The sequence below is a fragment of the Marmota flaviventris genome, chromosome 3, assembly GCF_047511675.1.
Source record: "Marmota flaviventris isolate mMarFla1 chromosome 3, mMarFla1.hap1, whole genome shotgun sequence".
NCBI classification, from domain to species: Eukaryota; Metazoa; Chordata; class Mammalia; order Rodentia; family Sciuridae; genus Marmota; species Marmota flaviventris.
In genome coordinates, this window is record NC_092500.1 from 58,564,843 (window position 1) to 58,590,611 (window position 25,769).

The 25,769-nt window shown below is 48.5% G+C and overlaps 2 protein-coding genes across 10 annotated transcripts; one reads left to right on the forward strand and one right to left on the reverse strand.

Moving 5' to 3' along the window:
• Dctn2 (dynactin subunit 2) lies at window positions 1-16,407 on the forward strand. Of its 2 annotated transcripts, none has more exons than XM_027926294.2 (14): window positions 1-192; window positions 1,097-1,165; window positions 11,458-11,554; window positions 11,759-11,820; window positions 12,150-12,248; window positions 12,734-12,894; window positions 13,064-13,211; window positions 13,530-13,595; window positions 13,797-13,835; window positions 13,999-14,076; window positions 14,167-14,247; window positions 14,562-14,664; window positions 14,771-14,862; window positions 15,961-16,407. In XM_027926294.2, the coding sequence occupies exons 1-14, from the start codon at window positions 157-159 to the stop codon at window positions 16,045-16,047; spliced, it is 1,218 nt and encodes a 405-aa protein (XP_027782095.1). In that variant the 5' UTR covers window positions 1-156; the 3' UTR covers window positions 16,048-16,407. The 2 variants fall into 2 exon arrangements, with proteins under 2 accessions (XP_027782095.1, XP_027782102.1); XM_027926301.3 differs by having other exon boundaries at window positions 2-192; window positions 14,167-14,238.
• A 169-nt stretch (window positions 16,408-16,576) lies between these two features.
• Window positions 16,577-25,678, reverse strand: Mbd6 (methyl-CpG binding domain protein 6). Of its 8 annotated transcripts, none has more exons than XM_027926161.2 (13): window positions 25,600-25,678; window positions 22,571-22,634; window positions 22,246-22,382; window positions 21,839-21,941; window positions 21,546-21,708; window positions 20,264-21,313; window positions 19,434-20,095; window positions 19,009-19,162; window positions 18,670-18,839; window positions 18,143-18,559; window positions 17,986-18,053; window positions 17,704-17,845; window positions 16,577-17,552 (listed from the first exon to the last, which is right to left on the reverse strand). In XM_027926161.2, the coding sequence occupies exons 3-13, from the start codon at window positions 22,356-22,358 to the stop codon at window positions 17,478-17,480; spliced, it is 3,117 nt and encodes a 1,038-aa protein (XP_027781962.1). In that variant the 5' UTR covers window positions 22,359-22,382; window positions 22,571-22,634; window positions 25,600-25,678; the 3' UTR covers window positions 16,577-17,477. The 8 variants fall into 8 exon arrangements, with proteins under 8 accessions (XP_027781962.1, XP_027781955.1, XP_027781970.1 ...); XM_027926154.2 differs by lacking the exon at window positions 25,600-25,678 and adding an exon at window positions 23,672-23,939; XM_027926169.2 differs by lacking the exon at window positions 25,600-25,678 and adding an exon at window positions 23,672-23,938 and having other exon boundaries at window positions 18,143-18,556.
• Window positions 25,679-25,769: the final 91 nt, after the last annotated feature.

Sequence of the window (25,769 nt, forward strand, 5' to 3'; positions counted from 1 at the left end):
TTCTGGTGTGCTACTCCTGTCGCGAGACTTCCCGCTCCTCTGCCGCTCCCTTTGCCGCCGCCTTAGCTGGGGACCCGGACCCAATCTCTCCCCTACCCGATCACCCGCCCCGACTCCACCGAGGCTCCGGTCCCCCAGCCCCGCCTCGCCGCCGCCATGGCGGACCCTAAATACGCCGACCTTCCCGGCATTGTGAGTACAGGGCCGGCCCTGGCTCCCCAGGACCGCGCCCCCGACCTCCCAAGGACCCCCAACAGAAACCAGCCCGTGACCCCTCCCGCCTGCAGCCCCTCCTCCGCCCCAAGGGCTCCTGCCGCTCTCTCCCCGACCGGCTGCAGCACCTTCCGGACTCCTCTGACCTGACTGGGCCTGGCCGTAGGACGGCGCATCAGGCCCCCTTTCCGGCAGTCGCCGGTTTCTCGGCCCAGAAATCGTCAGGGTGTTTACCACTTGTGCCCGAGTGTTTCTGTCATCCGTGTCAACACCACCCGTGCCTCCCCCAAATCTCCCAATAAGCCCCCCATCCCTACCCTGGACATACTCACCAGACAACTTGGTGACGGTCTTCATCCTGCCAAAGGAAGAGGTTTACTGTGGCAGAACCCTTCTTGTGCCCCATGGAAATTCTGTCTTTTGGGGGACCTATGTCTGCCCCTCACTCCTCATGAACAAGTTGGAGTGTACCCCCCTTTGGTGCTCCCCTGCCTGCATTCTCGGGGTGGGGGTTGGGGCACAGAACCTTAGGAATTAAGGTCCTGAGTCACTCTTAACCCATATCACAGGGGCCTAATTCGAGGAAGGTCCTCACCTATCTTGGACAGAATGATTACCAAGGACCCTTCCTGTCCAAGTTCAGGATAACATCTTTGTTATCACATTCACTGTTTATCCTTAGGTCCCATTTGTACCCGCTGTCACCCCCACTTCACTGAGACAAGGGAACTGACATGCCATTAGTAAGGCAGATGGAGAAGAAAGAACAGAATCCTGGTATCGCAGAACCCTGCCTTCTCCATTAGTTTGTTCAAATGGAGTTGGGTAAGAGGTTGGTGGATGCTAGGTAGTGAGGTTGGGTGGTCACTGCTTCTACCTGCAGGCCAGGAACGAACCAGATGTTTATGAAACCAGCGACCTACCTGAGGATGATCAAGCAGAGTTTGATGCGGTAAGACTATGTGCTGCCTCAGGATTCCTTGGACTCTGACCTCTCTTCCCTCATAGATCCTTTCCCTACTTTGGCAAGCGACCACAATAAGTGGGTATGCCAACCCCAGCCTGAGTGGTATGTAGGTTGCAGAGCTTGCAGCCACCAACAAGCAATGCCAAAGGAGAGTCAAGTCAGTGAAATTACAGCTAACAAGATCTATTTGCAAATCCCTGATTCTTGGTCCTTTTAAATAAAATTGAAATATCTCAAAACTATTACATTTGGGACTAGTAACTTAATTAGGCTTTTGGGATCTAACCCATTTCAATGGGTCCTAAAGCCCGAGCATATATAATCTGTTTGATAGTAGAAAGTAGGCCTTTTTTGTTATTATTTCACTCAAATGTGTTCATTAGTAACCTACCAAGAACTAGACTTTAAACTAGAGACATACTCTTCCATGTGAATATCCAGTGTTCATTGGTCAAGGAATAAGAAAATTATTTGGAGATTCTAAAAAGATAAGGGTAGAGCCAAATAAATTTGAGGGAAAACATAAGCCTTTCATATCAGCAGAGAAGAGGTCATGGCAGCACTTTGGCATCCAAGAACTCTGAGGAGGAGGGAATTAGCTGTAGATACATTTTAACCATGAGAAAAGCGCTTAGCATTGTTTATTGAATATGTTCAATTTGTGTTGATTTGTTTGGGTTTTGGTACTGGGGATTGAACCCAGGGGCACTTAACCACTGAACCACATCCCCAGCATTTTTTATTTTGAGACAGGGTCTCACTGAGTTGCTTAGGGCCCCAGTATATTGCTGAGGCTGATCTCAAACTTTTGATCTTCCTGCCTCAACTTCCTAAGTCTCTAGGATTACAGGTGTGCACTACCACGCCTGGCACCTGTGTTGATTTTTGTGCAATGCAGAGGAGGAAATGTCCCTTCCCTCAAGGAGCCCCAGACTAATGAGGGGATTAGGATACATATGAGAAATAATGGAAGAATTAAGATGGATACATATAGAAAACATAAGGAAGAAAAAAATGAAATTGAATGGAAATCAATATAATAAAACTCTGTAAGTGCCAACAAAGACAAAGATCTATAAGCATTTCTTATAGTATATATGTTTTAGGTTTTATTTCCACAGAGATCTGGGCTGGGGTCACATTGATGCTGTGAAATATCAGTGAAGGCCCGACCATAAGTCATGGAACAGTCTCAATATATGGCCCAGTTGGTGTGTCTTTAAGTCCTGTGGCCATGTCTGTGGGGCTGGTTAGTTCTGGGAATTGCTGGTTGCTGATTTATAATGTATGGCTTGGCGTACTCACTTATTCCTTATTTGGTTCCCCATGTGAAAGTGCTTCCTACATTGTAGGGAACACCTTCCCTGTTCCTTCTCTCAGTGGTATGTTCCTTGTGGCTTCTGTTCTTGCTGGCATGTCAGTCTGTCCCCCAAGCTTAAATATCTGGAGATAATGCATATGATGTTGCCCAAGGACCTGACTGCACCTGTCACTCCAAGAGGGTAGCAGTGTGGGAGGAACCTGTCTCCATCCCCACAAGGTAGCAGTGTGTATGCTGAGGAATTCCCTGTACTACCACAGTTTAAAGATTGTTCTCCTTATATTTTGGGCTCTGCCTATAAAATATCAAGCCTTCATGGTGAAATAATGAACAGAATTCTGTCCTTTTGTCACTTAACTGTGATACAAATGGATAATTGTCACATCAGTCCCCTTTTCAAAGAAAAAATTACATTTTCATTTTCCTTTTGAAGATACTTGAATAACTCTTAATAAAAGGAAGATGATGCCCATTGTAGGTGTGGAAAACCTGAATGTGTAGCTCTGAATATGTGGCTCTTTTCTCCCCTCTATGTCAGAGCAGTCTATTTTAGTAGCAACTAGTACAGTGACTTTTGGGGAGGGCACACCACAAAGTTTATCTCCTGTGGCATGTTGCTCAGGATGCCAGTGTAGAGGTGCCTAGGAGCTGGATGGTTAAATACAGAAGGAGTTGAGTTGCCTTCATCACCTGAGGCTCAACTAAGTGACTCTCTGTCATTAGAGATTAGTAGGTGGAATGGGGAGAACTTCAGCTGCTTTTGGAGCCTGATGTTTCCTGATGACAGCTAATATCTGGCCCCTGCATATCCCAGTGGTCTTAGGAGAACAACTTTCAGGAAATCAACTGAATAAATGGCTCTTAATACTGAAGTAAATGTGCAACTCAAAAGAGCAGTGAATTGTATTCTTAGCCAGCCAGAAACATTGTATCCACCAGGCCTGCTTTCTGACTAGCAACCTATCCCCTTATCACCTACCTGCCTGAGACCTAGCACAAGTAGCAGTGCATATGATATATGAGTTTTTCAATTACCTCTTAATGCCTGGCAACAGCATTCTCTGCCTTGGTCTCCAGATTAATTTTAACTTTGATTATTTATTTATTTACATATGTTCATTTATTTATTCAGTTCCAGGGATTGAATCCAGAGGCGCTTTACCACTGAGCAGCAACCCCTTTCTGTTTTTGTTTTTTATTTTGAGACAGGGTCTGGCTAACTTTCTAAGGCTGGCTTTGAACTTGCAGTCCTCCTGCCTCAGCCTCCTGAGCTACTGGGATTACAGGCATACACCACCATTCAACTTTAATTTTATTAGCATTTTTTTTTTCTTTTGTCTTTTTGATGCTGGGAATCAAATCCAGGGTTGCTCTACCACTGAGCTACATCCCCAGTCCTTTTGATGTTTTGAGACAGCTTCTTGCTAAATTGCTGAGAGTCTCACTAAGTTTCCAAGGTTGATCTCAAACTTGTGATTCTCCTGCCTCAACCTCCCAAATTGCTGGGATTACAACTATGTACCACTATGCCCAGCTAATTTTATTATTTTTAAAAATAGATAATAAATGCACAGAAAACAAAACAAAACAAAAAATTCAAGGTAGGGTAGTGAAAAGTCTGTCCCCTACCCCTGGCTAACACCACTCAGTTCCCTTCCCTGGAGACACCAATATGGCCACCTTCTTGTGGAACATTTTGGAGAGTCTCCAGATTTTTTTTTAATTTACTTTATTTTTTAAAAGATATTTTTTAGTTGTAAATGGATCATTTATTTTATTTATTTACATGTGGTGCTGAGGATTGAACCCAAGGCCTCACACATGCCAGGCAAATGCTCTACCACTGAGCCACAACTCCAGCCCTCAAATTTTTATTGAAAAGGATTATCAAGTAGTGTTGATGCTCACTGCCCTTTAACCTCCTTTCTCTGATTTCTTCACTGCAGAAGAAATTGGACTACTGAAGGAAACAATGTCTTTTAATGTCCCTTAAAGATCTTAATTGCTAGATAAACATAAAAGTTTTATGATTCCCATAGTGGGGGAAATGGGAAAAAAAAGTAGCAGAAGATTTTAGTTTTTCTACAGGGATTTTTCTCCTAAAATCCCTTTAAAACAATTTTAGCCAAAAGTAGAATATTCTAAAATAAGAGTAGGTAAGAAAACTGTACAGACTCACCGTTTCCTTCATGATCTGGGAAGGTCTCTGCATTTCAGATACTCCTAGGTTGAAGAGCAGCAGGCTTATTTGGAAACTTTTCTTAAAATGTTTTATTAGGAAAACTAGTTCCCAAATGGAATGCCTTCCCCCAGACCCACAGCCTGCCTTGGGTCAGTGAGGCATTCTGCTCATGGCTTTTGAACTGCTGGAGCAAGAGGAATAAGTTTAAGAAAGTCTCACTAAAATTATGATTTTGTTTCTCCCTTTATTGTGTAACTACCCCCAATGCTATGTAAAAGAATGGAGAGTTAATTAGCCAAAGCTTGGTAGGGTACCAGCAGAGGCTGCTGGATACTCCCCAATCTGAGATGAAAAACAGTAGGTTTTCTTTCTTACAGCTTAGAATATCTAGAGAATGCTTGATTGTGTTCGCTGACTGTTGGTGCACTTGAACTTAACCTGAGTTTTTCCTAATGCTTCCCCCATCCTCCCTCCTCACCACCCTGCCTGGACACTAGTTTGCACAAGTAAGACCATTCAGTGCTTCTTCTCTGCATGTTTTTTTTCATCTGCCACCTCGCATGCAATGCTCTGCCACTGTGCAATTGTTGTAGCTAATCATTTTTAATTCCAATGAGTCCCTAGCTGGGTCACTGAGGAGCCTGCTGGCCTTATTATTAAAATCATTAATCAAGGTTTAGAAAAACAACTATGATCCACAAATCATTGTCTCTCCCCCTTGTGAGGTCTGAAGAATAAAACTGTCCAGTGGAGGATGGGATAGAAACATGGAGGCTATGATGCTTTTAAACGAGGCATTTAGGGATCAGAGTTAGCAAGGGTATGCCTTTTTCTTCTTGAGACTATATGGAATTAGATTTTTATGGAATGACTTTGAGACATTCTAGACAAGGGCAGAGAACAAGGAACAGCCAAAGTCTTGCCTTCTTAGTTATATGGGATTATTCCTGGGGAAAGAATCCTCATGTTAATATTCTCCCATGCTAAGCCTTTAGAGAAACGTACATAGGATGGGAAGGAAGTATTATATTGCAGTTCTAAGATAATTTGTGTTGTATTTTTGCAAGTCTTTCTGTTTCTGCACCCCTCCTTTAGAAATGGATGAATGGTCAGCATTGCATTTGTCCATCCTGGACAGTTTTATTCTGTGGCTCTCTCCACCTTCCCTGTCATCATGGTTCTGAAGTCTCCCTGCCTGCAATGTTGGTGTAGAGCCTGAAGAGGTTCAGGGGTAGCAGTGGTCACTTCCCTGCCTGATTTAGAACCTCAGATCTTGTCTTCTGTGACCCAGACACTTAGTCAAAGAGCCCTGGGGAGTCTGGGAGTCCATTAGTGAGAGGGACTGAGAGTCTTGTACCAGGTAAACTGGTATTTATAGTCAGGGCACTTGGAATTTTTCTATCAAGGTGATTGTGGTGTACTAGGTTTCCATGGTAACTATTACTACACCAAGTAATAGAAATTCTGCACAAAATCTCATTATCCTTCAACCCACCCGTAAGATTGACCTGGAAGTGGTGTATATATCTAAAAACAATGTACCACTTTTCCTTTTCCTTTGAGTTTTCTGTCCTCCCCATTCTGCCCATTCCTTATTGTTTGAACTTGAGTTTATGGCCCATTGTCCCCCCAACCCCTTGAGTTTCTCCCTTGCTGGTTTTAGCTTGGTGAGACAAGTCAGAGAAATAGTGCATAGCATGTGTACCTCCCTTGTGTGTCTGCATGTGTGCACTTGTGAGTGCTTAAGCCCACTGTGGAGACAATCCAGCCTAGACCACAGGACCTGGAGCCACTTCTTCCCTGGGCTAAAAGAGGAGCCTTGCCTGGGCTGGATCCTGGCATTGGCTAGGTACTGGAAAGGTTGAGGGTCAATGTATCTGGCTTAGATTTTGGAGTAGGGAGCACTTATCTTTCTCCCACCATGGGTTTTTTATGTATATGTAACCATACTCAGTTTTCCCTCCTTCCATCTGCCTATCAGCAGAGCTCCACAAAAGCAGAACATGCAATTGAATTTCCCCTCCCAGCAGTTTTAAACCAATGTTGTCTAGAATGGAGACCTTATCTCTGTGGCCTGGACTAAAATAAGGCCTTTTTAGAATACTCTCACCCTTCCCCCTTGTCCCTCCTCTATCCCCTGTGAGACTTGTGAACAAGGGGTTGGAAAAACATGTTATACTCATAGGCTGGTAGCTGTGAAGCTTGGTGTCCTCTGGGCTGTTTGTGCTAGTATATCATGGCAGAATTTCTCAGCATCACTCAGAGCTACAGGGTGAGTTACCAACCACTCAGGATGAATACATACTAGGCTGTGAGAGGGACCAGGTTTTGCCCTGCCTCTCTCTGGCAGCGGAAAATAAGAATCAGACTGCAGTTGGGTACTTCATGTTTCCTTATAATCACCATCAGTACCTGACATATCTTGTTCTGCCTGGCCTAAAGTTCTATTAGACCATCCATAGGAGTACCTTTTGACTTAATTCTGCCATCCAAATGTCCAGTTTTTCACAAGTAAAGAAACCAAGAGACAGGAAGACTTAGACCATGAACTAAGAAGGTAAACTTCCCCCTTGAGAATTATGGACCTTCAATCAGCTACAGGTCCTCAGAGTCTCCATATCCTCTGCTCCATATTCTGCCATTTCTACAACTTCCCCTCTACCTCAGCCTTCTTGCACTTTTCTGTTCCATGCTACTAGCTTCTAACATCTAACTCCCAGTTCTCAGATGATACTAGATTGCTGTTGTTAATAGCAAAGCTTCATGACATCCTCACCACTAGAGAAGAAAGGGTGTCATGGTCTTATTTTCCTTGGGGTATATGATGACCCCAGCTAAAATTTCTTGGCCCCCAAATTTTGCTAGGCTCCCCTGGGGCCCTGTGGTATTGTATATTTAAATACTGTCATATAGTGCATGTGACAATTTGCTAATAATAATTTTGTCTTTTTTTCCCCTCCCTCCTCCCCATTCCCCAACTCCCTCTCCTTTTAACTCTTTTGATTTTCTCACCTCTGGGGAATCCACAAGGAGCTGGTAAGAAGCCTGACCTTTCATCTGCTTTTTAACGGGGTGTGCTGTATGGGCAGTTATTTTTCTGTCCTTTTGTTTCTACTAAATCTTTCATCCCTCTATTCAGTCCTATACTCAGCTGACAAACTTTTCCTGTCTCACAGGTCACTGTAATGACACTACCCCTAACCCATGCCCCAGGTCTTTTAGACATTGGTGGAGCAGATGCCACTGGAGAACTATTGTGTGCTGCCCACCTGAGTCCCCTGAGGCCATATCCTTTAAGAGGCTCACAGAGGATGCCAATGTCCTGTCCAGGTCATATTTATATAGCAGGGAAAAGTACTGTTTATTTCTCTGACTGTCCAGAATCTCTGAGCTTCACCTTTCTAGTGAAGCTTCACCTTTCAAGTGTTGGGACATTTTTTACCCCCCTTTCCCCCACTTTCCTTACTTAGAAACATAAATAAGAATGTAGGTTCTCATCTACATAGCACCTGTTTATAATAATAACTTAACAGATGGTGGTTATGATTTATTTCCTTGATCTGTAGGTTATACCTCTCATTCCTTATTTATTTATTTGTTTATTTTGTGTGGTGCTGGGAATAGACCCCAGGCCCTTGAACATGCTAGGCAGGAACTCTACCAAGGAGATACACCCCCAGCCCCTATTTTTCATTCCTTTCCTTCTCACCCCCGCTCCTTTCTTTCATACCAGGGATTGAACATAGGGCACTTAACTACTGAACCACATACCCAGCCCTTTTCATTTTTTGTTTTGAGACAGAGTCTCGCTAAGTTGTTTAGGGCCTAAGTTGCTGAGACTGGCTTTGAACTTGCAATCTTCCTGCCTCAGCCTCCTGAGCTGCTGGGATTACAAGCACATGCACCACCACGCCCAGCCCATTCCTCTTTTTAAAAGGACTTAAAAATTTTAAAGTGGCCTTGATTGGGGCTTTCATGGGGAGAAGCCCCATATTCTTTGTGTGTGTGTGTGTGTGTGTGTGTATGTATGTGTGTGTGTGTGTGTATGTGTGTGTGTGTGTGTGTAATTGGGAATTGAACCCAGGGCCTTGTACATAATAAGCAGGCACTTTATCATTGAGCCACATCCTCAACCCTTTAAAATAAATTTTTTAAAAAAATTTATTTTTTAGTGGTAGTTAGACACAATACCTTTATTTCATTTATTTATTTTTATGTGGTGCTGAGGATCGAACCCAGGACCTCACACATGCAAGGCGAGCGCTCTACTGCTGAGCCACAACCCCAGCCCCTAAAAATAAATTTTAATTTTTTGTTTGTTTGTTTGTTTTTTGAGATAGGATCTCATTATGCTGCCAAGGCTGGCCTCAAACTTGAGTTCCTCCTATTTCAGTCTCCTGAGTAACTGGGATTACAGGCCTGTGCCACCAGGCCCAGGAAGAAGTTGCATATTCTTTTTATTTTCATTTTGAGGTAGAGTCATGCTAAATTGCTCAGGTTAACCTTAAATTTGTGAACATCCTGCCTCAGCCTCCCAAATTGTTGGGATTACAGGTATGCACCACCATGCCTGGCTAGAGATGGCATATTCTTTTTTTTTTTTTTTTTTTAATATTGTTTTTAGTTGTTGATAGACCTTTATTTATTTATATGCAGTTCTGAGAATTGAACCCAGTGCCTCACACATGCCAGCAGTCAAGTGCTCTACCACTGAGCCACAACCTCAGCCCCTAGAGGTGGCATATTCTTGATTATCAATTTAAGATAAGTGGTTGTCTACTCTAAACCCGAATTCTTCTCAGCTTATAGAAACCAGAGACCACACGGCTATTTGGCAAATGGGTGCTTTAGCTATAATTTCAGAGAATGTTATTTTTTGCTGGGGAGGGTGGTTCTTTTCAGTTTTTGGACCCAGAACCTCAAACATGCTGGGCAAGCTCTCCACTACTGAGTTACATCCTCAGTCCTCAATTTGTGATCCTATCTCAGCCTCCCTGAAAACTAGAATTACAGGCCTGTGCAATCATACCCAGCCCCTTTCAGAGAAGGTTCAAGAGGGAATCATTTGCACTTTCATGTGCGGCATTCAGCCCTTTTGTTTTCCCTACCTCTATAACTCCTGCCCTTACATCTAGCAGCCTCTGAAGAAAAAAGAGAGATCAAAGTTGATAATTCTTATTATCTTTTTTTTTTTTTTTTTTTTGGTTCCAGGGATTGAACCAAGGGGTACTTAACTATTGAGCCACATCCCAGCTCTTTTTTATTTATTTATTTTTTTTATTTTGAGACAGAGTTTCAATAAGTTGCTTAGGGCTTCACTAAGTTGCTGAGGTTGTCATTGAACTTGCATCCTTCTGTCTCAGCCACCCAATCAGCTGGGATTATAGGCATGTACCACCATGCCTGATTCCCCCTTTATTTTTAAAGCTGACATCCACACTGATTCCTTCTCTAATAGCAGAGCAAAGGTGAAGGACAGACCCTTCCTCTATCTGTTGCTAGCTCTGTGATATACCTCCATTTCCCCCTTTGCCCTTCCCACAGAGCCACACAGGCAGAGGTTCTGTCCTGACTGCAGTTTAAAATTGTCTGGATAAAGTTGGCCTTACTCCATAACAATTAAATCAGAATTTAAAAAGTGGGCCCAGACCACTTAAAAAAATAATTGTTTTTTTTAAGTGATTCTAATGTGCAACCAGTGTCAAGAACCATTTTCCTAGGTGAAGGAAAGAAGAGTCAGTTTGCCTTCCTCCTATGGAAAGTGGAGATACCTCCCCCAACAGAAAGGGACTCATGAGTCTCCTTTCCCCTTCCTTCAGTGCTCTAGTGAGAGCTGTCAGTCTTCTGACTGAAGGAGGGATGTGAATCAGGAGTGCCCAGTCTTGGTTTAGTTATTGGAACTGAACAGAAAATTGCTCTATTAAGGGAGAAACTTCTGCTTCAGTTTCTAGGGTATAGTCTCTTTTACTCTCTCAACCATGTCCTCTGCTATGGCAGAGCTTCAGCTCTTTGGTTGTAGAAAAGGGATTGGGGAGAAAGCAGGTGCTGTAGCTTCTCTGTGAAGAGACAGTGCAGCATCTTCATTTCAGGGCTTACATATGGCCCTTGCCCATGATGCTCATGATAAGCAGCTATTGCTTGTTGTTTTTACTAAGATGTCCCACAGAAAATTATCCAGTAAGCCTTTGCCTCTTTTTTCCATCCCCTGAATTGGCTGACCTCACAGCAGTCTGGAAACCAACCTTCTTAAGCCTTCTGCTGGCCTTCCTTTTCTATCTAAGAGCTGGTACCTTTAGTAGGTTGAAAGTCCTAATATTCGCACTTAGTTATTGGCCTGTCTGCCTGCCTTCCTTTTGCTTTCCTCCAGCAAGAATGGGAGGTTGTTCAGTTGGCAAGCAGATTTACTTTTGGGAGGGGGAGGTTAAGAGAGGTCAGATTGGTTTCTTACCTTTAGTGCATGGTGTGTGTCAGATAACTGGGAGGGGTGGGGGCAGGGAGGCTTATGTACAAAGTGGGTGGGGAGGTTATGCTGCCTCTGTTCCAAGCTGAATCAGAGTGTTAATATTTATACAACTGAGGTTCCAAATTTACCAGGAAGCTTCTGTTTCCTAGGTTGAGCCTGGGTCGGCAGTTTAGAACAAAATCGCCCTTCTTCCTACTTTCCCTTTGGAACATTAGAGCCTAGTCTCCTAGTATGTATGGATTTTTGTGGGATAGAGGAAGTTCTAGACTGGGAATGAGTCAACCCCTGGCCTGAACTACCTATTTCTTCAGGAGGAGCTGACAAGCACAAGTGTGGAGCATATCATTGTCAATCCCAACGCTGCCTATGACAAGTTCAAGGACAAGAGAGTGGGGACAAAAGGACTTGGTAAGACTGGGCTGAAAGTTGGGTGAGGGGGATGCCTAGAGGACAAGCGTGAGAAGTGGCCTCCTGTCCTCATATCTTAGTGACTTTTGCTCTGGGGAAAGGGTTCCTCAGGGAGATCTCTGTTGGAATCCTTCACAGTCACCTGAGATCATGACTGCCCTGGACTGAGGTTAGGCCTTCAGTCCTATCTTCTTTTCTTGGCAGATTTCTCAGATCGCATTGGAAAAACCAAGAGGACAGGATATGAATCCGGAGAATATGAGATGGTTTGTTGTGTGTGTGTGTTGATGGGAATGGTGTGGTGATCCTGTCTAGTAGGCATTTTAATAGGGGATTGAGGAGTATAGTTCAGATTCTGAGTTTCTCTGGTTGTATTCCTCAGGAACCTAGCAGGATGCAGTTGACCATGTTCTTCCCCCCTGCTGTTTGTTCTGGAGCATCTCCAGACCTCTGGGCTATCTCCACATCTTCTTTACTAGGGTGTTGAGGATTCAGTGTGGGATATGATACCTTATAACTTAGGCCCAGGGCTTGGATAAATTCTGGAGGCTTTCTGAATGGAAGGTATAACATCAACGTCCATCCTTGCTTTTAGCTTGGAGAGGGTCTGGCAGTGAAGGAGACACCTCAGCAAAAGTACCAGCGACTACTGCATGAGGTCCAAGAGCTGACAACTGAAGTTGAGAAAATCAAGGTAACTGTATACTCTCTCCTCTTCAGCTCTGCAGTGATTTACATAACAGAAGAGAACCTCCCAGCAGGAAGAGAAATATACCCTAAGCTCCTGGATAAGGGCACTAGGGTTTTCAGAGTTTGGGAGTACACATCTACATTCATTGTTGTTATGTAGGAAGTTTACTATGCTAAAAACCATCCTAGTGACTTTTAGCCACAACTGTCCTTAAGGCTTCTTTTCCCTTGGGGTACTGGTAGTACCCAGGGATATTCTGGACTACATTCCCAGCCCTTTTTGTTTTTAAGATAGGGTCTCGCTAAATTGTCCAGGCTGGCCTTGAACTTATGATCCTCCTACTTCAGCCTCATGATTGGGATTATAGGTGTGCACCACCCTGCCTGGCATCCTTATCCTTAAGGCTATTGATCTTTCTTTCTACTTTTTTTTCCCCTTGATTCATTCCTGCCACCCCTCATTGTGTACCTTTTTTTTCTTCATACCAGACAACAGTAAAGGAGTCAGCCACTGAGGAGAAGCTAACCCCTGTGGTACTGGCTAAACAGCTGGCATCCCTGAAGCAGCAGCTGGTTGCTTCTCACCTGGAGAAGCTGCTGGGACCAGATGCCGCGATCAACCTCACTGACCCTGATGGAGCTCTGGCTAAGTGGGTGCTCCACTTTGTTGGAAATTATTGCTGATTGGAATTATGGAGGGACTCAGCCAGCTTCTAACAGGGAAACTAAGGGGAGAAGTGACCTAGCTGTTCATTATGCTAAGGCAAGAAAAGAATCATCCTTCAAGTCATGATATTATTACTTGGTCTCCTGACCCAGGCGCCTACTGCTGCAGCTGGAAGCAACAAAGAACAGCAAAGGGAGTTCAGGGGGAAAGACCACCAGTGGGACCCCCGCAGACAGCAGCCTCGTCACTTACGAACTACATTCTCGGCCTGAGCAGGACAAATTCTCTCAAGCTGCCAAAGTAAATATATATATAGTGTTGATTGGGGGGCCAGGAGAGACATGGCCCTATAGTTTTTCTTGCATCCCTATGAAGGATCAGACCTGGGGAGAGGGTACTGGGAAGGCTTCTGAGCCATCTTGATGTCTCATTCTCAGTATTTCCCTTGCCCATCTACTTTCAGTTAGGATTTTAAGATTGTGGCTAGGGATGTGGTCCAGGGAAAGGTGTCCCTTGGGGCAGGAGTGGGGAATGGCATACAGACAGAGCTGGTTCTTGTTCCTCCCACCTTAGCAACAGAGAGGTGGATAGCAAATCTTACCTCCTTCCTTCCCCTAGGTTGCAGAACTTGAGAAGCGTCTGACAGAGCTGGAGGCAACTGTACGCTGTGATCAGGATGCTCAGGTCAGGTGCTCTCCTATTCTTAGTCTGAAACTTAGATCTTTCACCCTGAGCCCTAAGGTCTACAACATTCCACACAAACCTGGGAAGACAGAAAAGGGATTCGGTTACTGGGATCAAGTGTTAGAACCAGGAGAGTGGGAGAAGGCAGTAATCATGTGGAGATAGAAGGACAATTGATTTCTTCCCTCCCTTTCCCACCAGAATCCCCTTTCTGCAGGTCTACAGGGAGCCTGTCTTATGGTAAGTATGATAGGAATGGGAATATTGGATTACAGAGGGGATTTGAAGGTTGGGTCTAAGAATTACTTTGGGGTCTGTAGGTATATTTGAACTAACTCTGGTGGAATAGGAGAGGCCTCTTCTTAGTCTTTTACTTTGGTGACACTTGTCCCATCCTTCCTAGGAAACTGTAGAGCTCTTGCAGGCAAAGGTGAGCGCCTTGGACCTTGCAGTTTTAGACCAAGTAGAGGCTCGGCTACAGGTATTAAATGGGGGGCAAATTGGATCCTGGGTGACTTGGGACTTGGAAAGCCCAGATGCCCTCACTATCAACCTCAAAATATGCTTTCAGAGTGTCCTGGGGAAAGTGAATGAGATTGCCAAGCATAAAGCCTCTGTGGAGGATGCAGATACACAAAGCAAGGTCAGGAAGGTATCTTCTCTAGCTTCATACCATTCAACCCTCTTAGCTCTCTCTCCAAGTGCTGACACTGAAGCATAAGAACACAGTTCTCAGCTCCCATAAGCTGTGTGTGTGCGGTACTGGGATAGAACCCAGAACCTCTTACATGCTGGATAAGCACTCTATCACTAAACCACATCCCCAGCCCTCCCATGTACTCTAATTACCTGAGGGAAACAGGGCAGTGCTTCCCTCTGCCTGTTGGTCCTTCCTCAGTCTAGTGAAGTAGCAGTCAGAGGGTTCTTCACTGGCTGCTTCAGCCATAGTCTGTCATGTCCCTCCAGGTGCACCAGCTATATGAAACCATACAGCGCTGGAGCCCCATCGCTTCCACCCTTCCTGAGCTGGTACAAAGACTTGTTACCATCAAACAGCTGCATGAGCAAGGTGAGAAGCTAGATTCCAGTCATTCTAGGAGTTGAAAAGTGAACCACTTTGGTTGCCCTCTCTCAACTTGGATTCTAGTTTCAACCATACCTTTCTTCTTTTGTAGCCATGCAGTTTGGTCAACTCTTGACACATTTGGATACTACCCAACAGATGATTGCCAGTTCTCTCAAGGACAATTCCACCCTCTTGACCCAGGTGTGTGCCCCTTTATTGATTTGATATCACTTTCTTCCAGCATGTAGAGACAAGGTTCTCCAGCTTTATCTCATAGGGTTTTGCCTTAACCTATTTTGTAGCACAGTGTTGTGGCAGAGGCTTGGTTTGATCTTCCCTACTGTTTTTCAGTGTGGGACCTTTGACAACTTACTTAACCTATGAACCCCTGTTGTTCCATTTGGAAATTATACCTTCCTCAGCAATAAGGATGAATTGTGAGGAGGTAGTTGACCTTTCTTCTTATAAAACCTACTGTTTACCTCTGTGTCTCAGTGTGGCTTTACCTTTCCTGGGGTCCTTTTCCAGATGCTCCTGAGCACAGTGCATTGGAAAGAATGTAGGCTTGGGTCCAACCTGGCTCTGCCACTTCCTTTCTGACCCTGGACCGTGAGCATCACCTTCGTTTGTTCATTCTTTTAGTAAGCCTAGCACATACCAAGTCCTCAATTTGCATTGGAAGCACTATTTTCAGTGTTGGAGGGAGCATTAAAGTTGGGAGACCATCATAGGACCATTAAGATAAATGAAAAGTCATATAAAGTACTTGGCATAGTAGTGTTTCTGTAATTTTCTAAAATTTTGAACTAGAGAAACCCTCATTTCAACAAAATTTCATTTGGTTCTCATTACCTATAAAAGATAACTATTTTGAAGTCAGGGTGGGAATTTTTAGGAGTCCTACAGACCTTTGAGCTAGGCCCATGGTACTTTAAGAGTAGCGTGGAAACTGTTGCAGTAAACATTCCCCTTCCAGTATGGCGGTGCAGACCTGTAATCCCAGCAGCTTGGGAGACTGAAGCAGGAGGATTACAAGTTCAAAGGCAGCCTCAGCAACTTAGCGACACCCTGTCTAAATATTTAAAGTGCAAAAAAGGGCTGAGGATGTCCTCCATGGTTGAGTGCCCCTGGGTTCAATACCTGGTTCCCCATCACACACCAAAAAAATCCACCTTGGCGGGCCATAAGCTATTTTTCCTTTTCTTTCTTTTCTTTTTGAGAGAATTTCTTCTGGAGATTCCTCATCCAGGTGAGCACCTGGACCCAACAAGTGTAAAACCTCTCTACCCCACTTTGTAGGTGCAGACAACCATGCGTGAAAACCTGGCCACAGTTGAGGGGAATTTTGCCAGCATTGACGAGCGGATGAAGAAGCTGGGAAAGTGAGCACCTTTGGGAGGTGGAGATCAGGAGTAACCCCTGAACTCTGTTAACAGCGTACATAGGGTTTCCCTTCATTATAACTCAAAAATCCCATCCCATTTTACACTGGGGGCAAGGGTTCTTCTTGCATGTGGGGTTTATACCCCTCCCCTGATGAATACAGAGTGGTAGCTGGAGGATATTAGAAGTGGGCTCCCCTTAGGTCCAGGGGAAGAAGAGATGAGCCCAGCTACATGCCAGCTCCTGGCCAAAACTGCTTTGCCTGGTGTGGGGGAGGTTTGGGCCCTGGCTTCCAACACAGCTTTTGTGGCTGACTATAATATTGTACAACTGTTTCTGACCATTAAATGCTGTTGTACTCTGTGTAGCTTCTACTATGTTTCCTGGGGAAGAGGCAGCACTGAGACACAGACATTCAGGGCACAATAGACAATCTAAGCCACTCTCTACTGAAGACGGATTTCAGTTGTAACCTGTTCTTACCAAAGAACTAAATAAAAAAAAAAAAAAAAAATGAGTACAGAGCCAGAGCCAGAGTTTCAAAATATTCTCATCTGTTAAATTAAGAGTGTCTCCCATAGAAAAGCAGTGGAGGCCCCATAGGGCAAGTACAAAACAGAATTAAAACTCCCAAGGGTCTTGTCTTTACAAAAGAAAAGGCAGGAGGCAGCCCCTGGACAGCTGGTCATGCTGGCCGCTCCGGTTGGACCACGTTGCATAATCCTCAGTCGCATCATCACAACGTCTCTGAGCATTTTGATTGGGGGGGGGGGGAGAAGGGGCAGTGTAGTGTGTATGGGAGGAGAGACCCAGAGGGCTCTCTTTGCCCCTTTATCCCCTTTTTATATCCCAGAGGAAAGTAGAGGGAACCTGGCTACACCTTGAAATGAGGCTATGTGTTTCAAACCTGGGGACAAGGGTAAGAGGGGATCTGTGCTTTGAGCAACCTGAGCCAGAGGCAGAGGGGTGTTGGAGAGATGAGGGGAAGATGCATGATGCTTATTGCTTTGTACCTTTCACTGGGAAGGAGGGCAGCAGCCAACAGTAGCTCACAGGTTTGTAAACTGAGCCTGCTGGCTTTAAGAAGGGAGGCAATGAAGTCGAATTAAATATAAAAGAGTCATTTGTGCAAAAATAACTTAAATAAAAGACCTGGGGAAGGGGGTGTTCCCCTTAGCGCCTGGTGAGGAGAGGGCCATATGCTACCCCCCCAGGCCTTTTCAGTGACATGGCTTTGGGGGGGAGGGGATGAGCTTCCCTACCCCCTGCAATGGCTCAGGATGGGATTGTAGGGGAAGGGGTTGCATTTGTGCTCTGAGTGGGGAGTAGTGCCCCCACCCACTGTCCACAGGTGCAAGTGGCTGGCAGGGACTCCCAAGGCTCAGCACTCAGCTCTCCCCAATCAGGGTCAGATCCAGCTCCAGGTATGGCTGCTATGGGGCCAGTTTCCTCCTCTTGTTTTTGGCAGGACGGCCAGGGCGGGCCCGGGGAGGCAGAGGGACAGCCGCCTATACCAGAGGGGAAGTTGAAAGAAGTGATCAATCACCTAGGTATAAGGAAGTCTTTTATTTTCTCCCCATTCCCTCAAGCCTCCTTTCCTCCTGTCTCATCCCTTACATATTCCTACCCATACCCACACCTACCCAAATGCACACTTACTCGGGTTGTAGGGCTGGGTTCCAAGGTAATATCCTGGCGGGAGCTATTGCTGTTCCGGGTAGGGCTGCAATAAGGGGCACAGATGATCAGGAACAGCTCCCCAAGCACCAGGTGAATTTCAGAAGGTTGGGTGGGAAACTTTCTACATTTGGATAGTAAAGGCATAATATCCTTATTCATATTCAAATAAATATCTGCCCTTTTTGAAAACCAAGACACTATCTGGACATTTCTGTAATCCCAACAAGGCCAGGCCAATATAGGGGTGGGCCTAACACTCACTTGTATTTTCTCCTCCGGCCACGACGAGACTTTCTGACTATCCCCAGGGGCACCTGAGAAAAGATGGACTGTGTGTATGGGAAAAGTGAGAAAAGGGCATGGGGGTCCCAGGCTTTCCTCAGAGACCCTGAGCTGGGACCTCCCTCACTGCACTCACCTTAAGGTCCTCAGAATGGGGCCCAGGAAGGGGTGGATCCTTAGGCTCAGCACCCCCTTCAGCCAGCTCCCCATTATGCTGCCAGTGGTGGGTCCTTCTTGGGGACCGTTCCATTTGTCCATTGAAGCCACCACGTGTCCCCCATTTGAGGGCCAGTCGGCTAGGCTCCCGCCGGCTGCCAGGCTTTCGGCCCCGGCTCGGCCTGGCCTCACCATTAATGCCCCTAAGTCCCCCTCCTCCCCTCCGGCCCCGTTTCCCTGACCCCCTCCCAGTGAGCAGCTCAGGGACTGGGGGGTCAGAAGAACCATGGGGTGGGGCTAAGGCACTGAGGGGAGGCCGGGCAGGCTCTGGTTCAAGGGCTGAGGTGGGACTCTCGGGGGGCAGACAGGGGGCTTCTGGCTGCTCTGGAGGAATCTGCTGGCAAAAATAAGATCTCAGTCTCAAATACAGTCCTTCTTACTCGTAACTCAGCCCTTAATTTCCAGTTTTAGAAAATTATTCTGACAAAATACCATCCCTGCCCTCACCTGAAGACTCTGTAGCAGGCAGGCTAAGGGACTAGAAGCCTCTGAGAGGGGTGGAGGAGCTCCCCCCCCAGGGAGGAGCTGCAGCCCCAACTGGCCAGAGAGAAGAGAACCAGGAGGCTGCAACAGGCTGGGGAGGGTTCCAGGGCTGCTGGTTAGTGAAGACAGGTCACCTGTTGAGAGATCATAGTCAGGGGTCCTTCCCTAGGCAAACCAATTAGGTTAAGCCTGTTTTCTTCAGGCTTTACCCAGAGGTCAGAGAAGTTCTTCCCCAATCCATCCAACCTCTGCTCCTAATTTTTATTGCTCTCTTTCACACCAAGAGTCCTCCTTCAGACTCACCCAGCAGGCTGGCACTCAGCAGAGGGCTAAGGAGCTGGGGGGGTCTCCCTGAGTTGGAGGGGGCCTTGCCCAGAGAGGAGGCCCCCGGGTCAGTAGTTGCCATGGTGACACTGGAGGTAGGTGGTCCAGGTTGGGGGGCACTCAGGACACAGGGCTAAGAAAGAATGGTTATTGCACTTAACATTTGTAAAGTGTTCACAGACATACTACTTTCTCATACACACAACCTGACTGAAGCTCAAGTGAGGCAGGCTATGCTTAATACATATAGATTACATTCTTCCAGCCATCCTCTCCCCAACCAGACTAAGCTCCCCCGAAAACATCTGAGGAAGAACTCAGGTATGAAACTGAAAGCCTTTGGTTCCCAGAGCTCATCTGATTCTATTTCTTGTTCTACCCACCCACTCACCCCCTATCCTCACCTGGGGGGGTGTCCCCGAGGGGGGATCCAGGCTGGCAGCCAGCAGCGCGGAATTTAAAGCTATGAGGGTGGGGGGGGCTGAAAGGGGAGGGAAAAGCAGGGGGGGGAGGTCTCCCAAACCTGAAAATGGTTCCCCACTTGGACCCCCAGCTCCCTCTGAAGATCCCTCCCCATCCCCAGCTGTGGGGCCCAGGGCCAGCAGGGGCAGGAAAGAGGCAAGGAGGTTGCTAGGGGGTGCAGAAGGGGGTGGCAAAAGGTCTGAGGGGGGTGGTGGAAGCAAGGAAGCTACCAGAAGGGAAGGCCCTTCAGGCTCGCCTGGGGCTAAAGGGGGGCCAGGTCCACCTGGGGGGGGTAGCAGGGGTTCAGGGGGAGGTTGTCCTCCTCCCCCAGCCAGCATGCCAAATAAACTGTGGCTGAGCAATGGAGAAGGTGGAGGTTGCCCCAGATTCAGAGGGAGAGGCAGGGCCCCCAGCATCCCAGGGAAGCCAGCTCCACTCAGCGCCAGGCCCTGCTCAGGACTGGGGAAAGGAAAAGCCTCCCCACCAGACAAGGGAGGCAGAGGGCAAGCTGGGCCTGCCCCCATCCCCAGCCCTTCAGATGGGCTTTGAAGCACAGGGCTAGGGACTATGGGGGCTTTGGAGGCAGCTGGTGGGGCAGGGGCACCTGTAAAAGAAAAGAAATTCAGCTTAAGGGAGGCCCTTTTCTTCCAGCAAAGAACCCAACCTCCCTGCACCAGCCCAGAAAACCGCTGAAGAGCTCTCTAAAACTTTACTCTAAATGCCCTGGCTGCCTCTATCCTCCAAGGCTGAGGAAAGGTTCCATAACACTCACCTGGCACACTGCTGAGGCTGCCACTGGTGGTCCCAGGCAGGGAGGGTTGGATGGGGTGCCTGGGCTGGGGAGGGCTCCCTGAGGAGAGGGTTGGGGGAGGAGGAAGGTGTGCATCTGACCCCAAAAGGTTAAAGCTTCCATCAGAGTGGGAAGGGCCAGGGGTGGGGAGTCCCAGCAGGGACAGCACAGAAGGGAGAATTGGTTGGGATGGCTCTGGAATAGGAAAGGGCGGGGGAACAGGAGCAGGGGCCCGAGGACGGCTCCTTCTAGGGTTTTGAGGACTACCCCCTTCAAGCAATCGCAATACAGTTGGGGGTCGGCGGGGACGACGCTGAGAGGGACGGGGTGATGAGTGGGAAGCTGAGGGTGCCTGGGCACGGGGCCTTCGGCCCTGTAAAGTGCTGGGAGTGGGTAGTGGGGGATGCTGTGCCTTGGCCGCTGCAGAGAGTAGGCTGCTAGCAAGGAAGGGGGGTGCCCCAGGCCCCTCCACAGTGGGGGCCCCTCCCAGGGGTCCCAGGACCAGAGGCAGGTGCATAGTGGCTGAAGACACTGGTGGCTGAGTAGCAGGGCCAGGGGGGCCAGAGGGGCCAGGGAGATTATTGCTTGGGGGCAGGGGAGGGGGTGTTAAGGCATCACTACAGTGGAAGAGAGGAGGGTCTGAGGGTGGTGAGGAAGAGGCATGAGGGGCTGGAGGAGAGCCCAGGTCAGAGGGCACCAGGCTAGATCGGAGAGTGGTTCCCCAGTTGTAAGAGGGGGCATTGAGGCTGATAGCAGGTGGAGGAGGTGGGGCTGGAGAGGGGGCATTGCCCCTTGGGAGAAAACAGGGGCTGCTGCTGCCCCCAGAAGAAACTGGATCAGGAAGCCTTGGTGGTGGGAAGAGTCCCCCAGGGCCTGCTAGAGATGGGAAGGCCTGGGGAACTGAGGGTTGCTCTTGGGGAAGGGAGCCAGGACCCCCATTAAGTGGAGTTATAGAAGGAACTCGACAGGAAGGACGGGTAGAGGGAGGCCCTGGGGACACAGTGTGGAACATCTGGGGGCTTGCTCCCTCTCCTGCAATAAAAGAGAAATGAAAGGTCAGCCTGCAGCTTCCCTTCTAAAAACTTTATTTTCTATTTTTCAGTCCCATCTCCCCCAGGTTCCCAACCTCCCCTGCTCTTCTCACTAAGCAGCTCCTTACCTAACTCCTTCTTCTCTATGTAACCTCTCATAGAGCCCCTCCCACCATGCATCTTCCCCACCCTTAGGTTTTCCTCAGTCTTTGGTAAAGGAGCAAAAGACTCACCAGGAGAAGAGTGTGAGCAGGTGGTCTCCATGCTGCGGTACAGAGTTGCCATAGCAACAGCTTTCCGGCGGTGGTTGCACAGCTTGGTCATGTCCTCCTCTGATGCTGGCCCCACCCCAGCCCCACCCAGGGTCACCGGGGCCAAAGGGTCAAAGTTGAAAACCTGTAAAGTAGAAGGCAAAGACAGCAACCCTGAGGGGATGGAACATGTGAGGAGAGCTACCAAGGTCAGTTATTTGCATTAAGTCTTTTGGCTTATCCCTGTACTCTATTCAACCCCTCACAACTCTCACCTTAGGGACATTGAGTGGACATTCCAGACCGCACTTACAGGTCCCATCACTGAGGAGGTAGCTCCGGGTTTGCTCCAAGGAAGACAGCTCTGTGCCACTTGGGCTGGGAGAGGACAGTATCAGAGAATATCAAGTTAGCTGACAATGTCTCAGAAGATAACTCCCTAAAGGACAGTTCCCAAGTTAAAAAAAAAGACTTTCCCAGGAAAGGCAGAAAATAAGTGATATGAGAAGGAAAAAAAAGGGAGAATGATTCAAAAGCTCAGAAATAACAGAATAAAACAGAAAATAACAAGATAACAGAAATAACAGAATAAAAATGCTGAAGAGCTTTGAGAAGAGGGGTGGGAGAAAGAAAACCCAGGCAACTAGGCAGATAGGTCTTGGAGAACTTTGAAGATCCACACCTGATATAGAGCACAGCACCCTCTCGTACACAGCGCTGCCAGCCGATGGGGACAGATGTGGCCACAGGGCCCCCAGCTCTGTCTGCTCCACTGCTCTCATTGCCCCCATTCATTGTGTGTAATCAGCTCCCGCGTGCCTGATAACACAGACATCCATGTGGGCATTAGGAGGATTAAACTGGGCTAGGTACCTGAGGGAGGACTCCCATAAGGCAAAGGTTGTGAGCAGACCCAAGGAAATTCAAGGGAAGTCTCAATGGCAAGGGGAGTCCCTCAGAAAGCTGGAAGGGAGAATGAGCAAGAGTTCTCTACCATAACACTCTACCTGAACATCTCTGCAAACATTGTGGGGTCCAGTCTAAAGCCGGGGCTGCCAGCTTAGCCCACACCTGCAACCATAAGGAGTGAGAAGGGACTGTCAGAAATCTGCCCAACTTGAGAGCACCACAGCCCAAGACACTCTCAAGGAAAGATCCTTAATAATGTGAGTAAATGCCTATAAAAATCTCAGGGATCTGCTGGCCAAGTCCACAACCATCCTTTTCAAGCCTAGTCCCTACAGGGCAGAGGATCAGTGCCTGAACTCCAATGGACCAAAAAATCATAGCCTCATTTCTAGACATATGAAGGGCCAGGCCCCTTTATCCCATTAGGGACACTTTTGTGTGTAGAGTGTGGGCAAATTCCTATAATGACAGGCCACTAGGAAGTTTACCAGTTTCTGGCCCCTGCTGTTCCCTCCCCAGGAAGATCATATAAAATGTAGACTGTAACCCCACAATTGCCCAATTGCCAGCTGGGGTGGTACCAGCAAAGATCCCCCATACTAGATCCATCAGACAATCACTGATCTAATTCATTTGGGGTTTGAGAGAGGTTAGAATCACAACTCTGTCTTCTCCCAGGATCTTAAGAGGCTCCTGAATCTCCCTCAAGCCTAAGGTATGAGGGTCCAGAACCTCCTGTCCCGCTGGCCTCCAATTAGCTCCAAGTGCGTTCTCCTCTGATATGTGAGGATGCCCCTCAAACCTACAAGTATTCTCCCCAACCTCTCCATCGCTACCACCCCACACTGACGGCTTCCAAACTTTCCCTCTCATAACAAGGCGCCCTGTCACCCAGACTGCTTCCTTCAGTTTAGGGAGGAGGGGAAGGCGCTCGAAGTAGGAAGGAACTTGGGGAGAGGGCGGGCGGAGGGTGGGCGAAGCGCTGAGGGAGGTAGGTGAGGAAGGCAGAAGTCAGGCTGTGAGAGAGAGAAACAGTGAGGGCAGGTGAGGGCGGGGGAGTAGGGATGGGGCCGGGGAAAGGGGCCGAGAGGACGCGGAGGGGGCAGAGGGTAGAGACAGGAGAGGAAAGGGGAGGGGAGGGGAGGGGAGGGGAAGGGGAGGGGGAGGGGCGGGGTGGGGGGGCCGGGCCCCGCACTCACCGCGGCCCATGGTTCGGCCGGCCCCGCCCTGCGCAGTCGCGGCCCAGAGGGTGAGTGGGAGGGGGTGGGAGGAGGGTCGGTGGAGCCCGAGCCTCCGGTACAGCCCCGGCCGGTCCTAGCAGGAAGCGCCGCCGCCGCCGCCGATCACCGAGCGGCCTCCCGCGCATGCGCCATAGGGGCCAGGGGCAGCCCTGGGGATTCCGTTCCCAGAAGGCACCGCGCAGGCTGCTGCCGCCGCCGTCGTCGCTGCCGCCGCCACCGCCGCAGCCGCCGCCGCCGCCGCTGCCCGGACGGGAGAGGGGCGGGGCCGGGCCCCCGCCCAGCGGACAGCAGCGAGCCAACAGGAGGGGCTGCAGTGCGCATGCGGGAGCGCGCCTACCCCTCCCCCACAACCTCCCATTAATCCCCAAGAGAACAAACACCCCACGCGGCCCCCCCCCCGCCGTCCGCGGAAGGATCTGTGCCTCTTCCCAGGCCACCGGTGGCCAATCCCAGCCTTCCTCGGGGAGGGGCCCCTTCAAACGCCACAGTTTGTTGGGGGAGCCAGGAATGCCAGATCCGGGCGGGGCCGGCCCCAAAAGATGAAAGTCGCGACTTGCCCCGCCCCGCCCCAAAGGCTTCCCGAGTAGTGTGCTGGGACTTGACCCGCCTTCCCCAGGTCAACATGTCACAACACGACCTCGGCCTGTCAAGTCACATGACCTCTCCCTGTCACTGACAACCTGGTCTGTCTTTAGGCCAGAAGAGACCATCTGGTCCAACCAACCCCCACCTCCATTTACAGAAGGGGAAATGGAGGTCTAGAGCAACGGAACAGCCTGGCCAAAGACCTGTCACTACTATACCAAATAGTCGCAACCGGCCTTGGGACACTTGTCCTTAGACAAACTCTGGTTGCCCCCATGAGGGTATGACAGGATATGTAAAAGGCCACCACATGGCCTGTTTTCAAAGCATAAGAAAAATATTTTACATGGTGCTTTTTACTTTTAAGTTGTCTCCAAGTGCATAGTTCTCTCGTTTTACTTTCGCCACTCATTATATTTAATTTACAAATGAGAACGTCAGGATCCCTGGGCAAGCCAGGGGAAATTGAGACTAGACTCTGGCAACCCAGTCCAAAGCAGTCGTGAGCTAAAGTGCGTGCACGTCCCAGGTAGAGAGGTTTTACGGTAGAGGTCACGACCCTAGACACCTGGGAGGCAGGCCCCAGCTCAGCTCCTCAGCAGGGAGTCACAGGACTTGTTATCTGGGACAATGGAAAGGAGGGGTCGTGATCCTTGATGAAGGGCACCAGAGCACCATTGGCGGGGTGGGTGAAAGCGGGGAAAACAGAATTGAATTGTTCAGATTAGGAACATGAATTCTAGAAATATCCAGGGCTAGTCAGAAACTCCAAGAATCAGGGCAAGGGTGCTTTTCTGAGAGAAGTGAAAAAGGACGACCTAGGGGGTTCCAGTACCTCGGCATATTTTGGAAATATTGGGAAGCTAAAAGAGGAGATCCCTTTAAGAAGACTCCAGATGTCAATCGAGGCGGACGGATGCAAACTTTCAAAGGAGGAAGGTTCAAGGGCCGAAGTGCTCATTATCTAGGGAGGGGTCAAGGCAAATGGAAGTCCCTTATGGGAAGGTAAAATGGGGGTAATGCTAGGTGACAGAATGGCAGTTCTTGGGGGAGACAAGATGCGATAAGCCTCCACAAGGCAGCCTAGGGGCGGCCACAGTTGAGAGCCGTTGCAGCCGTTGGGTGCCGTGAGCTGGCGCCCCGCCCTCTCTCCTCTCCCCCACCCCCCGTACCTCCCACCACCCTCGTTGTCCCCTGCGCGTGCGCGCGCAGACACCGGTTGCCAAACATTGCATCATCCCCGCCCCCCCTATCCTCCCCTCCCCCCTTCACACTCCCCTCCGCGCGCGCGCATGACTCACCCACCGCCTCCGCGAAGCCTCGTGACCCAAAGCCACTTCCGGGTCCAACAAGACGTCGACCCCCAAGTGGGAGGTAGCGATGAGGGTGGTGCTGCAGAGCTGCTGAGTGGCGGATATGAGGGATGAGGCGGAGCACATGCCGGCGTGCAGCTTTTTGATTGGTAAAATTC

Bases quoted from the DNA above. Each gene is read 5' to 3' on its own strand.
- Mbd6 (XM_027926161.2), bottom strand. From the start codon at position 22,358: ATGAATGGGGGCAATGAGAGCAGTGGAGCAGACAGAGCTGGGGGCCCT. The intron at 21,709-21,838 runs GTGAGAGTTGTG...TCTACTTTACAG, and splicing joins GTCCACTCAATGTCCCTAAG to GTTTTCAACTTTGACCCTTT. The intron at 19,163-19,433 runs GTGAGGATAGGG...ATTCTTTCTTAG, and splicing joins CCTCGGGGACACCCCCCCAG to CCCTGTGTCCTGAGTGCCCC.
- Dctn2 (XM_027926294.2), top strand. From the start codon at position 157: ATGGCGGACCCTAAATACGCCGACCTTCCCGGCATT. The intron at 1,166-11,457 runs GTAAGACTATGT...CTATTTCTTCAG, and splicing joins ATCAAGCAGAGTTTGATGCG to GAGGAGCTGACAAGCACAAG. The intron at 12,249-12,733 runs GTAACTGTATAC...TCTTCATACCAG, and splicing joins CTGAAGTTGAGAAAATCAAG to ACAACAGTAAAGGAGTCAGC.